The 14170-nt window shown below is 39.0% G+C and overlaps 1 protein-coding gene across 5 annotated transcripts in view; it reads right to left on the bottom strand.

Moving 5' to 3' along the window:
• CREB5 (cAMP responsive element binding protein 5) overlaps positions 1 to 14170 on the bottom strand; it is a 390366-nt gene that overhangs the window by 64813 nt on the left and 311383 nt on the right. For 4 of the 5 annotated variants that reach the window (XM_075212282.1, XM_075212280.1, XM_075212283.1 and 1 more), the window contains one exon: positions 7439 to 7549. The exons of the other annotated variant lie outside the window; for it this stretch is intronic. In XM_075212282.1, coding sequence (XP_075068383.1) covers positions 7439 to 7549 — 111 coding nt within the window. The remainder of the gene's footprint in view (positions 1 to 7438; positions 7550 to 14170) is intronic. 5 annotated transcript variants of the gene reach the window in all.

Genomic DNA, 14170 nt, shown 5'->3' with positions numbered 1-14170 from the left:
CCTGGTCTAGGGGACAGGGGATGGGACAGGAGCATTTAAGGAGATGATGACCAGCTACACCAGACCACAGTCCACCTAATTCACTATTGTGGTTATTGTAACTTATAAGCTTTACCTATACACTAGCCAGACTTGGTTTTGATTTGAACGCTGGATTACTGTTTCAATTCAAGAGGATTTTTTTGGGAGTCTGGATAACGCCAATTCCTGGATAGGAGTCTGTATATCTCCTAATCCTAGCAGCCATCACGGGACCACCAGTTTAGCATTGCTCCCATTTTCTTTATTTAGGGAGGTGTTCCCTATATTACATATATTTTTTTCATAAAAGCTGAATGTGTATAGTACTGAAATTCTGTTACATGTGTCACAGGGTGCACTATCAATACTGCACTTAAGTTTACTCCACCTGTATGTGAGAGAATATGTCAAGATATTAATTGACAATTCTACAACCTCTGACACACTTGACAGTTAAAACAATGATTTATTTACATCAGTGAAAGAGTACTTATATTTAGATATTAATATTTGTTTTGGATGCATATTAATCATAAATAAAAGCTCAGAACAACTATGTAAAAAGTTATTACCATAACAAAAGATAATATCTTTACAAATATTTTACTTACACAAGATTTTAATGATTCTAGTGTTACTGGGCTTCCTTGTACTAGTTTAATGTAAATTGTACCCTAATAGTGCTTGGACTTACTTATGTGCTGTGAAACTGGCATTTTAGCGGTTTTTATTACTAGGTTAATAACCTGGGTTTCATATTCTTTCCAACAGGAAATTCCAACCTACTTAAGTTTCTTTTATTATTACTTTGGTTTATTTAATCTTAGAAAATGAATACGATCATAGTTGTTCTCACTTCTGATGTTGTTGTAGATTAAGGAATTGTATAGCTGGAGTTTGTATAGTGGAGTTTGTATGTTCTCCCCGTTTTTGCATGGGTTTCCTCTGGATGCTCCGGTTTCCACCCACACTCCAAAAACATACTGGTAGGTTAATTGGCTGCTATCAAAAACTGACCATAGTCTCTCTCTGTCTGTCTGTCTGTCTGTCTGTGTGTGTATGTTAGGGAATTTAGACTGTAAGCTTCAATGTACTGTGCTGCAGAATCAATGGTGCTATATAAAAAAAATGTTGATGATGATGATGATTACATTATGTGTAAAATATGAACTGCACCACAGCAATCAATCAGCAATAAGCATTTATCTGTGTAGTGCAAGTTAGATGAATTGAACTGCACAGCCTTACATTGCTGGGGGAAAGCTTAGGAGTTTAGGAGAAATATGTTACCAAAAGGGTGATAAATTCAGTAAATGCATGGGACAAAAATTAACGTTGAGTAAGTATAACAGTAAAGGTATTTTAACAAAGTTGTTATTAACGCTATGTTTTCCTGATAATAAACTATATTAGTAAAATGGACCAATTGTTTTATCTGCAATATTCAATGTTAACCGGACTTAGTTATATTTACCATTGTTATCCAGAGGAGCCCTTTTCACAATATACTCTCGGTGAATTACAAATTACAAGCAGGGCTCATTTAGAGGTGTACACATTTGCACTTACATACATATGTTGTCAGTCAGCTCAAAAACAGTAGCGTTTGCCCCAAACGCAAGTCAATAAAAGTGTGTATACTTGCACCCCGCAGTAGCGCAGAGATGTGGCATGACAGTATACTCATATAATGAAGTACCATATACACAAGAGTAGTATAATGACAGTTTTTAGAAAATGTGAAAGTAACATTTTCAACAGTAAATATTATTAAATACAAACTCCACATGTGTTGTTTTAACCTTTAAAAATCAAATCAATCTTCTTTCCTGCTGTAGTCCAAATAGAAAGGACAATTAAGTAATGCCAATATATCTCCAGGACTTAAATATATATATATATATATATATATATATATATATATATATATATATATATATATATTTCTATATATATTTATTACTATGTATATGTATGATATAATATGGCACAGGCAATAATAATTTAAGTACTATTAGCTGGATATGTAATCAGCCAATCAGAAGCGGTTAGTGCTGCATATCATTACACCAGCCCTCTAGTACCCGCAATAGTTACGACTCCTAATAGGTAAATCTGGGGATGCATCCACGTCTAATTGTCTTGTAATTACATGAAGGTATCGTTACCGTACTCAGCCTACGATAAGAACAATGACATTCATGTCCTTTTGTACTATTACATCTTTTTATCTATAGAATGCATTTCACTTGTCACTTATTACAATCTCCTATTTAGTTCCCCTCTCACTTCTCTTCTCCAGGTTATGCATGTTGAAGTCCTTTTGTCTTTCCTGGTAAGTTGTGATGTAGACCATGTACCACTTTAATAGCCCTTCTTCACACAAGCTCTCATTTATTTATGTCCTTCTGGAGATACATCCTCCTGAAACTGTGGCTCCTAGAGCCCTTTGCTCCTTAGTAGTTGCCATTTTTCCTATATTCAGCCTTTGGATTTTTGAGACCTATGTTTGAATGATAATTTTTTTTTTTTTGCATTGAACTGCAGTTACCACACTCCTGACCATTCCCATAATACTTTTGGCCATACTCACTGTGTGTGTCTAACCTGAACCCTCCTACATATAGTTGTGACATCTGCAATAAGGAATGCTTTCTCTTACAGACCATGCATGCTGTGCTCTCCATTTTCTAAACTATGTTTGTGTACAGCTGGACCTCTCACCATACCAATACTAAAGAGCCCTCACTGTTCTCTGAATGCTAATGTCACCTCAGGATGGCAATACCTGGAGGTGTCCACAAGAACATGCACAGAGGAACCCTGCACTGCACTTACCACTGCCAGCCAGTATAGCCAGCATCACTCAGCTGCCCAGGTGATCTTGTAATTATAACAAAGATGTTTTATCTCCCTGTATAATAATCATTTCAATGGTACAATCTATTATATTGAATATAAGTGACTTAGGGGTATATTTACTAAACTGTGAGTTTGAAAAACTGGAGATGTTGCCTATAGCAACCATTTAAATTGTAGCTGTCATTTGTAGAATGTACTAAATAAATGACAGCTAGAATCTGATTCGTTACTGTAGGCAACATTTTCAGTTTTTCAAACCCGCAGTTTAGTAAATAAACCCCTTAGACACTTTTGGGTGTTAGTGGAAAAGTTTATCCATAAGGATCTAGATCAAATAACAATTTGAAGGTAAGAGGTACAAGAGAATTTTTTTCCCCAAAGAGAACTAAACGGTCTCCAATAATAGATGACTTATTAAAATGTAATTTAATATACAAAATGCTACATAATACTAATAATAATTACTTACAGGTTCCTACGACCAGGCAGAATTTGCAATGGGGGCAGCATGAAGCCTTTAGGGGAGGGATCCAAACATCCCTCTCCTGCGATGCTCTCCCCATAGACTGCAATGTGTCAAGGGTCAAGCTCTGAATTTTGGAGCTTAATAAATAGTGCATAATGACAGTCCCCTTAGACACCTATGGTGACTGGATTTGCGAATCATGAAGCTGGGACTGAAGCAGATTTTGGCAATATCTGCTGTGGTCCTATAACCATAAATAGCCTTGTTACTAATTAATGTTGATTTTAACCTCTTCACAGATTGATAAATTAGGTAAATAATTAGCTTTTACTTTGTTGCTTTCTTCTGTGCTTTTCAACCAGTTCTTTATATCTTCAGGAAGAGTTATTTATTTTCACTACTGGGATATGATACAAAGTTCCTATAAAATTAGAAATAATTGCATCCAATGCTTAGAGCAGAGCTGTTTCAATGTCAGGACAAAGAAAAAATAAACATCCCTGGCTGATGATATAAATATATGGCTGAAAAGCTCATAGAAAGCCAGAAACAAAAAACAGTGTGTTTAATAAAAGTTACAGGAGGGAATGTACAAGCAAACATGCTAAATTCATCTGAGGGTGGAAAATACCATTAATATGATGACCTTAAATAACGTCTTAAAATGCAATTACTACGATTACTGTCATTAGTAACAACAACAATAATTTATCAATTAGACTACCACATCTGTTGGAGGCAGTCACAGAATTTCTATGACAATACAAAAATATTTCTCCCTGGCCCATGCTGAGTAGAATACTGCAAATAATATGCACATCTGTTTATGACATCTTTCCCGAGTAGTTACAATTGTGAGTTCTACACAAAAGGCTGCACTTTTACCTTCCAAACTGCGCACTGATTACTGCTGACAACCTTTCAACAATTCCTCAGTATACAAATACAGCCATGGAAACAAACGGCATGCTTTACTCTCAGTCTCTACTCCAAGCTGCCCCAAAACAAAACAAGTTTAATTCTCAAAATTAAAATCAAATGTCTCGGAATCATTTTCCAAATGTTTGTATTTAGCTATGTTCTCCCAATTGTGGAATATTTTTGCGAATTATTTTTCAATGTAATATTGTGCAGAGAAAAACTGATTTTAGAGAAATGTTACAAGTGAAATAAAATAGACACTGTTATGGCCTGTCATGTTCTAGAGACAATGTATGTTATTTATAAATAACTTTATCTCTGGCACAAACCATATATTGCATGATTAGTGGCAGCACAATCACTTGGGGTGCGCAAACACCAACAGCACCCACAGAGCTGGCCCCTATGTATGTGCCAAGCTACATTAGCCTACATATTGTGTACATGCACCATACCACCTATGGTGAGTAGGCCAATGTATTTGTTTCTGACTAAACTGACATAATGGGCATAATAAACCTCATGTAGACCACAAAAGCAATCAACATCTAATCAACTACATTTGATTGGTCAGTTGTTCAGCTCAATTGTCAGATGAGCAAATCTCTGTGGCCAAACTGGCCCAAGACTTGTTTGTTTGGCCTGATTACATTTGCAAATATGTAGCCAAAATTAGATTCACAATGCGGTGTAGTTTTGTAAATCTCTTTGCCCAAACCCTTCACAATAAGTATTTATAATGTACCATTAAAAAAAGTTGTCACGAGGTTGGGGAATGATTTTAATTATTAATTATATAAATGCCTAGTGGCGTGTGTGAAAAAAACAACCAACAAAGCTGCAGCGCCACCTGCTGGGCAGAGTTATACACTGACCTATATATTTCTTGAAGGAGAAGTGACAGTTGGGAGTGGTTGGTGGTTGCCGGGGGTGGGGAGTTTTTAACACCTTAAGTAACTTGATGAAGGATGTGGCGATGAAGATGAAGGATGAGGTGATGGAGAAAAATGATGAGGTGGTGACATGTGGACAAAACCACGTTAAAAAAGGGCGCTTGCTTCGGGAAGTAATGCTCTTCCCCTGAGGAGGCCTGGGCTAGGCCCAAATGCATGACAAGAACCTTTTTAACACCTTAAGTAGCTTGATTTGACTAGAATGCATGAGTATCATGCACGGGTTAACTTGTTAATTATATAGTGCCATGGGCACTGTTCGCTCAGGAGAGAGTCTGCAATTGAGCGCACTATGAAGGTCATTTACAAAGTGCTAAATATCCGTTCTGAAGGGTAAATAGAGCTTTAAACCCACTCTGTGCTTAGATTTGCGCAAATGCCCATCTATTTTTGCCAGGGTGCATAAATTTACAGCTCCAGATGACTCCATTTAGGCCAGAGTGAAGTTTGCACAGTAAAGGCCTTCCTAGCCAAGTACAAAGTGGGTGCAACTATGCATCATGTTTTGCTCAGCAGTGCTAAAACCTTGTTCTGCAGTGCAGTGTGATTATTGTGATGACATAAAGGGGGGGAAAAAGCACTTTAACATAGTCGTTCATCATCATGCACTGGCATAACTCCTCCAAAAAAAAAAATACTTGAATTCTGTACCACCTCAGAATTGCAAGAGATTGGGTTTAATTCTTTAACTTTAATGAGACAAAGCAGTTCCCATGCAGCATTTACTACTTGTACATCCTCAACCAGACCCAGTGCTAGACAGCCTTGGCTGGATTCGACCTTATTAGAAAAAGATGAGCATGGGGTCACCCTGCTGTAGTGTAACCCAGCCCCACTCATATCAGTATAGGGCGCCTGCTAATGATCCCCCACTCCCCACCGCACATTGAGATGCACATTTAGTTTGTCCCTAAGTGCAGAGAGGAGGCATGCACCTTAAAGTGCATTGGATGGATCATAGTGGGGCACCGATACAAGTGTTTTGCAGTATTAGGTAAACAATCCTCACTGTATGCTCAACTCACTTTCCATATTGTACTTTATTTAGACTGTTTTTATTATTCTTATTCTTATTATTCTTATTATTATTATTATCTTTGACTTATAATGCGCCACAAAGGGTCCGCAGCGCCGTACATTACATATACAGAAAACAGAACCAAGACACAACATGATACAAAAAATATATACAAACACAGGTGACAGGGTAAAGCAAATCAGATTAAGTCTGGGACAGATAGTGAAAGGGATGGTAGAAATCAGCGAGAAAAAGGCCAAAGCTTAAGAAAACAGGGGAAACAGGGCTAGGGAAGCAGGCCAAGAGGTACAGAGGGTGAAGGAACAGTAGAAGGAGCACACAAGGAAAGAGGGCCCTGCTCATTAGAGCTTACGACTGTTTTCTCTATAAACTGGCTTCATCCATATCCTCATTTGCTCTAATGAGGCAGAAGAACTGTGTTGTTTGTAAGAAGCTGGGAGAGCATAGCACAGTATATATTATACAGTACTCTAAATTACAAGAATATTATGTCATCAGTGAGTTCTAAAGTTCTATGACCATATAAAGTGAGCTTTTATACAGACCATGTATTTCCAAGGTTACTAGTAATATTATTATATCAATTACTGATGTTTATATACATATATCAGCATCACATATATATTATAAATAAATAAAAGAGCAATCCAGAACCCCATGACCTTTCATTATACTTTAAGATATCACAAATAAGTTGACAGAACAAAATGTGCTTTTGACTATGGATCTCAGTCTAAAGTGGCCACTTTCTACTATGAACAAACAATATGATGATACAAAATAGTATTGCTGTGCCCTTATTGGGAGAGATAAATATATCCTGAGAAGCAGGGACTGTATACCAAAACAAATACAAATCAATCAATCAATCAATACTTTACTGTATAAGGATGATGCTGTCGACAAATCTACAGGTCAAAGTGTCTACCAACCAGACTGCCAAAGACCACATATGGTTATATATAGTACAAGTTCCTTAAAGGGAAATCACACTAAAGCGTGTTGGGATTTTCAACTAAGGTCACATCAGCATAAGAAACAAGTCAATGTGCACTTGGTTTCTATACAAGAGCAGCATGCATTGTTATTACTACATAAGTCTGTAAACAGAATTGCCAGGTCTACATTTCAAACACTCTGATCTACATACATGGAAACAGCTTTGTGTGTTCTTACCATTTTGGCATCTGAGTGCATTGGAGGGCCTTGAGGTGAAGCACAAGGGTTGCTTAGGTTGGGACCCTGCATCCCCATGATATTGGAGTTCATTGACATCTGTCTTTCCATCTGTGTGGGATATGAGAAACACTGTGACATACACCCACAGAAACCATATTAAGACAGCCTGCGGCACACAGACGCTTATTCCAGCAAGCTTATCTTCCCTTTAAATGAAAACACATGAAAAATGCATAAAGCATTTTACACAAGCAGTTTCGTAAACTAGTGTATCACTGCCAAATCATAGGCATTCAGCATCGCAAGGCAAACTAGATGTCACTAACTAATTATACTTCTATATCCTTTGAAGCATCTGATATTGCACAGTATATGCAATATACATTTTTGTTTGCCGCTTTCAATATCATACAGTATATGAAGAAGAGGGAGTGACATGGAAAATACAGATGGAGCTAAAGGCAACAGATTGGGAGAGGAAATTGTGGCACAATGACAAATTTGACAACACAATCTGAGCGATAAGCAGCTGGATTTATGTCCAATATGGGTGGGATTTTCTTGCTCAGTCTAAAGGGCCAGTTGTGTATGTATACCCCGAGTATAGGAAAAACTAGTATGAAGTCTCCCTGATGTTCTCAAAAGTTAGGAAATATCAAAACTGACAGGAGCAGATAGAGATATAAGTGTACAAATAACAGTAACAAAGTGTGGTTGGAAAATCACCGTACACTCAGTTTGTGGTCATTATCCAACTGCATTCTCTGATCAGATGTTGATAAAGGTTGATGGTATTTTTGTGTCAATACATGACCAAACTAAAGCAATCAACAGACCATCCAAATTGTAATCTAAATACAAAATAAAAAAAACCATCTTCTCTTGTGAGAAGTATATTAAAGTGCCAGCTAAGCCTCACTAGTGGATTACCTGGTAACCTCAGATCACCCATCAGGTGTTGGGAAGGGGGCACTTAATCTCTCCTAACTGAAACATATTAGAGGATAGAGATAGAGAACGCATAAAGGTGTACACAGCGCTAATTCCAATCGGTTAATGTAAGTGTCCATCTGCAAGGTCTCTAATGGCCACACTGAGCCTGAAGAAATGTAGATTCTTCTGGGTCACACTATGGGCAGGTAGCAGAGGGTAGATGAGTGTCTATAATTGTAGGTGTATCAGGGAAGTAGCTTACAATGGTTCTTAATGGTGGCCACTAGCAACAGTTAGTAAATATATTTCTATTTAAGTTTAGGTGTTTTTTGCAGGCCACACACGCTGTGATATGTTGGTAAGTCCTATCAGGGACTAACAGGCCCAAGTGATGCTGGAAATAAACCAGTTGCTCAGCCAAGTTTGTGGCCAAATTGAACATTGTCATCTGCACTTAGTACGAGTGGCAGGACAGGTCCATGTGTGGCCATCTGAAGTCAAAATCCCTTTGACTTAGTAGAACTCATTTTTACTAATCTAGTGTTCTCCATAAAATCCATCCCCAAAAAGGGGCAACAATTGAGAGCCCTTGAAGTGAACTCAGGGCCGGATTAACCCGAGGTCTAACTGGGCCCTTCAAAGTCCCCAGCAGCATTATTGATCGGTCCGGGGGCGGGGGCGCTCCCAGCCCAATCAATGCTGCTGAGCACTGTCACTGTAGTCCTCCGTCCCCGGCGCTCAGTAATCTGCTTACTGAGGAGATCTCACGAGTGAACTCTCGCGAGATCTCCTCAGTAAGGAGCTTTTCCGGGGACGGAGGACTACAGTGACAGGTAAGCGCTTGGGGGGGGGCCCTCACGGGGTACGGGGGGGGGGGGGGCGGCGGGTGGCTCACATTGGGGGCCTCACGGGGGAATGGAGGCGCCCTTAGCCCAGGGGCCTCCATTCCCTTAATCCGGCCCTGAATGAACTATTGAGTTTTTCAGTTTAGGTTACTATGTCACATGTGTAACCTGGATGAAATGAACCAGGAACATATAAAAACAATCTTAAAGAACCACTAAACTCTCAACAGGTATATCATCACGTTACACAGACCCTTCAACATAACATGAACAAAAGATATGTCTTCCTATTTCAAAACCTCATTACACATACTGCAGCAGGACTTCCCATCTAAGGAGCTCCCTACCCCTCTGTGTCAGACACTTTAAAATGTCTAAAGGTACCTTTACAAAGACACCTGTCCTCTCTTTCATAATCAATATATTTACTAGCCTCTAGTATCAAGTGCACCTCACATCTCTTACATTGCAAGCTAATTTGGACAGGGCTACCTTTACAATTCTATTGTATACTTACCTTAAATGTTATCATATATAGAGAAAGAACAGATTAACTTGGATTGGCTCTGTAAATCAGAAACTGTTGGCAAGTGTAGAAGAACTGAAAAGCGGTACTCAAACTAAAATATGACAATAAATCTAAAAAATATATAGAGAGAATTTAGTATTCTGTATAAACAATATATATTTATTATTTTAGAAAATATTGCAGCTTTAAAAGCATGTGTTAAAACAGCATGGAAATTTATGGCAATTTCCCAAGGATGTAAATGGTATATTGTCTGCAAAGTAATCAGAATGTGAAGGTTTGTGATACATCTGAACATTACAGACTGGTAAGTGCTGCCAGCATGTTACTAGAGGGGGGTCTCCGGGGAGAAGCAGAGGAGATCATATTTCTGGTCTCCTTGGCTAGCTAAAGTGACAAGTAGTCTGATTTTTCTTTACCATATTTATCAAAAATAGCCATCAATATGGCAGTATAAAATAAACTCATTCTTATCAGCGGACAACTTTGGTGCTAAAAGCTTTTAAATGTACAAACCTTTGTATCTTGTGTTCTCAGCTGTTCAACTGATCTCAACTGATGAGGACTCTTTTCTATGCTATCGTATATATACTTGTAAACCTTTTCCTACTTTATTTGTGGGGTTTTTGCAGTCATGGTGCGTGATTACATAATCTGGGTGTTGGTAAATTGTCATGCCTTGTGAATCAGGCGTGTCAGCTAGCTCTAGGGGGACATACATCTGCATAGTGGAATTTGATCGCTCCAATAGAGGTCATCTTAGTGCTGATCTCTTTTGTGGTTTTTAGAAACGAAAATCCTGACATTTTTTTCTAAGTGCAAAAAGCAGAAGGGAGGAGGAGAATGTTAAAAAAAAAAAAAAGAAAAATGAGCTCTCTCAGAACACGACATGATATGTTTCCCATTTCCAGTATGCATTCCAAAAATGATTTCTATACCACAAAAGGCTATTACTTAAAATTGACCAGACAAAGGATGGTTCCATGTTAATCAGTAAAATGAACACAGGACACGATATATGTGTTCATTAAAACAAGATCAAATACAAGCTGCTGTTATATGAAAAAGCACTTAAGACCTGCTCCTTTTGATAGAATATAACGATTAAAATGTTTTGGTTTCCGACTATGTTTTGTATATTTGATATTAGAGCGAAACAACATGTACCAGTTAGTCAGGAAAGTTGCAAAGGACAGGTAGAGCTGAGTGGGCAGTTCATAGCCCTTTGTGGGCTAAATTATGACTGCTGTCTGCATTGTGATACTTTTCTCTTCCCAACCAAAGCCCATAGGTCATTTCTACACTCTTACAGGTTATTTAATAACACAAAAGAACATAACTAAGGTGAGGCTTAGACCATACTTGCCAACTCTCCCAGAATGTCTGGGAGACTCTAAAAATTCGGGTCGGTCTCATGGACTCCCGGGAGAGCAGGCAAGTCTCCCGCATCCTGCAACTGCCTAGCCTAAACGATGCGATTAGAGGTGAATTGCGTCATTTTGCCACACCCCCCCCCCACTACAAAACAGCATTTCCCGTTGTGGAGGCGGGTCCAAAATGACACATTTGGCCACGCCCCACCCCCTCCTGTCCTCTAGCCACGCCCCTCTCCCGGACTACACTTGCCGAAAGTAGACAAGTATGGTATAGACTGCATACTGGCAGGTACAGTATAACAGAACACACCTAAACTGATACAGAATGGGATACAAAAGCATGAAAAAAACCTCACTGACTATGTTTGTGTAAACTATAGATAAAATGCTATAACACTATATACAGTGGGTTTTACCAGCTGTGTGAATCATAAAACTACTCACTGCAATTGTGTTTAATTTAATTTATTATTACCGCATGATGGTAATTAATTAATCTGATCTAATAATATATGTTTATTCTTGTTATAGACATCTTAGTTAATCTTATTTTAAGGCACATATTTAACAAATGTGCTGTCACGAGAAAACATGTATGTTGTCTCACATACAATGAATAATTTCATAATACCAAATAAATGATTTTACAAAGAGCCAGGACTACCTAATCTCAGTCAGTGTTTCTTCTGAGGAGTGGATTTCCTATCATTTCTGCTTCTAAAATCAATATTTTACTTTCTATGATGAACAAACCTGCTTCCATATATCACATATATAATCATGCATAAGCCACAAGCTCATATTAATATATGTAAATAACTGAGCCAATAATTAGAATCATATAGCATACATCCATAACCAGGGACTTATTTACAATTTAGACTGTTCTAGGCCAAAATGAATTTCTAATTATCACTTATACACAATGGTTTCCAATCCTACACCACTCAACACCTTAGTGTTTAAAGTGCATAATCAATACGTGACACTAGTTAGTAGGCAATAACTAGACACACAGAAACAAAATCTTATTAAGTTAACTGAGTATTTTCTCTGTCTGAAACAATAATGAGACTGGATAAAGATTTACAGGAACTTGCAGTAAGTGATAGATTTATAAGTAGCTAAATGTATCCAGTGTGATATCAGTCTCATCCCCTTGCTGACAGCTGACTTGTGTGGTACTGTGCACTGGGTGAATGTAGCTTGCATCACCGAGGAATAAATAAAGGGAGACGGTGCAATGCTCAGAAGCTGTATAGTGATAGCACTGGGATTGGTTTAGTGATTGGTTTGACTTATTTACTGGTTTGCAAACAACTCTAGGCGTGGGGCTTCCCACTGGCCAGAAATCATCCACCTGTACTTGGGCAGGGACTAACTGTGGCTGTTTGGGTCAATGACAGTAGCTGCAATTAGAATATAGAACAGCAATGGGAAGTCGATCATTAGAAGCTTGAAGATGTGCACTGGCTAGTGAACCTGACATCACTGGCAAGTTCACATCTGCAGGATCTGAGGATTGGCTGTCTGTCCTAGAACTGCTCTAGCTACTCTGATTGGCCTGACCAGATGCACATGTAACTTTCCAGGGGTGTACTAAAGAGAGGAGCGGTTTGTTGGGAACCTGTGTGTATGTGTGACCATATGTGTGTGTGACCCTGTGCGTATGAACCTGTGTGTGTGTGACTCTGAGTGTCTATGTGTATGTAAACCTTTATGTGTCTGTCTGACACGGTGGAGGGTCCTGAATTGATCTTAGGGGTGTTTGAAATGACGTGGGACCAGGTTATGAATTGATTTTGGGGTGGTGTGAAGTGACGTGAGAGAGGATCCTGAACTCATTTGGGGGTGTGTGAAGTGACGTGGTAGAGGGTCCTGAATTGTTCTTGGGGGTGTGTAAAGTGATGTGGGAGATGATCGTGAACTGATCTTGGGAAGTGAAGTGGTAGAGGGTCCTGAATTGATCTTTGGGGGGGTGAAGTGATGTGGGAGAGGATCGTGAATTGATCTTGTGAAGTGAAGTGGTAGAGGGTCCTGAATTGATCTGGGGGGGGGGGGGTGAAGTGATGTGGGAGAGGATCGTGAATTGATCTTGGGGGTGTGAGAAGTGACGTTGGACCAGGTATTGAATTGATCTTGGGGGTGTGTGAAGTGACGTGATAGAGAGTCCTGAATTGATCTTGGGGGTGTATGAAGTGACGTGATATAGAGTCCTGAATTGATCTTGGGGATGTATGAAGTGAGGTGAGATAAGGGCATGAATCCACACTGTGCAGGGGGACTCTTTAATGCTGAGGCGCTGCAGCCCACCTGTGTGAACTTAGGATGGCCGATCACAGGAGTGGGCTGCTGTCCCTGACGTTCAAGAGGTCCCTGCACATTGAGATGTATTCCCTGATCATTTGCTTCTGCTATGCTATGTCATCTAATACCACCTCCATTAAATTCAGGATGACTTCCTGTTACTTACCTGACTGAGTTTGAGTGTGGCTATATAGAGGATATCACAGTATCCTGGTATTTAATAATAAAGACTTTTTTTTATCCATTGCAGCCCCCTAACGATCACCATCCTAAGATAGCAATATCGATAGCAATTAGGGTTTGATAAACACATCTCTAAGTGAGCAGGTGGAGAGAATACAGCTGGAGCAGACTGCAGAGTAAGCCTAGAAGAAGGAAGCGGGTCTGGTGACAGCGCTGGAACACAAACAGCTAACAGCCTTAAGGTCAGCGTGTGTTTGTGTAACTGTAGCACTGTCAAGTAAGTTGTTGTGTCATTTTTTTTTAAATATACTGTTAGTTTCAATGTTGTTATTGTGTGAATAAGCAACACTTTGTGACTCAACCATACTTATTTACAGTAAAATAATTTGACTACAATAAAGTTGTATGCTTACTGTATGCAATAATTTTTTTGTTGCTTTGTTCAAATCCAACATTTGGAACACCCCCACCCCTTCCCTTCTAAGAATCCTGTGTTTGCCCTTGAGCTCTGCATAGATAAATGGATACAAGCCAGTAATGTCACACACATTTGATG

The sequence above is a fragment of the Mixophyes fleayi genome, chromosome 5 (assembly GCF_038048845.1).
Source record: "Mixophyes fleayi isolate aMixFle1 chromosome 5, aMixFle1.hap1, whole genome shotgun sequence".
Classification (NCBI taxonomy): domain Eukaryota; kingdom Metazoa; phylum Chordata; class Amphibia; order Anura; family Limnodynastidae; genus Mixophyes; species Mixophyes fleayi.
Note: the sequence above shows the minus strand (reverse complement) of the source record. Positions and strands in the feature narration are given on the sequence as shown.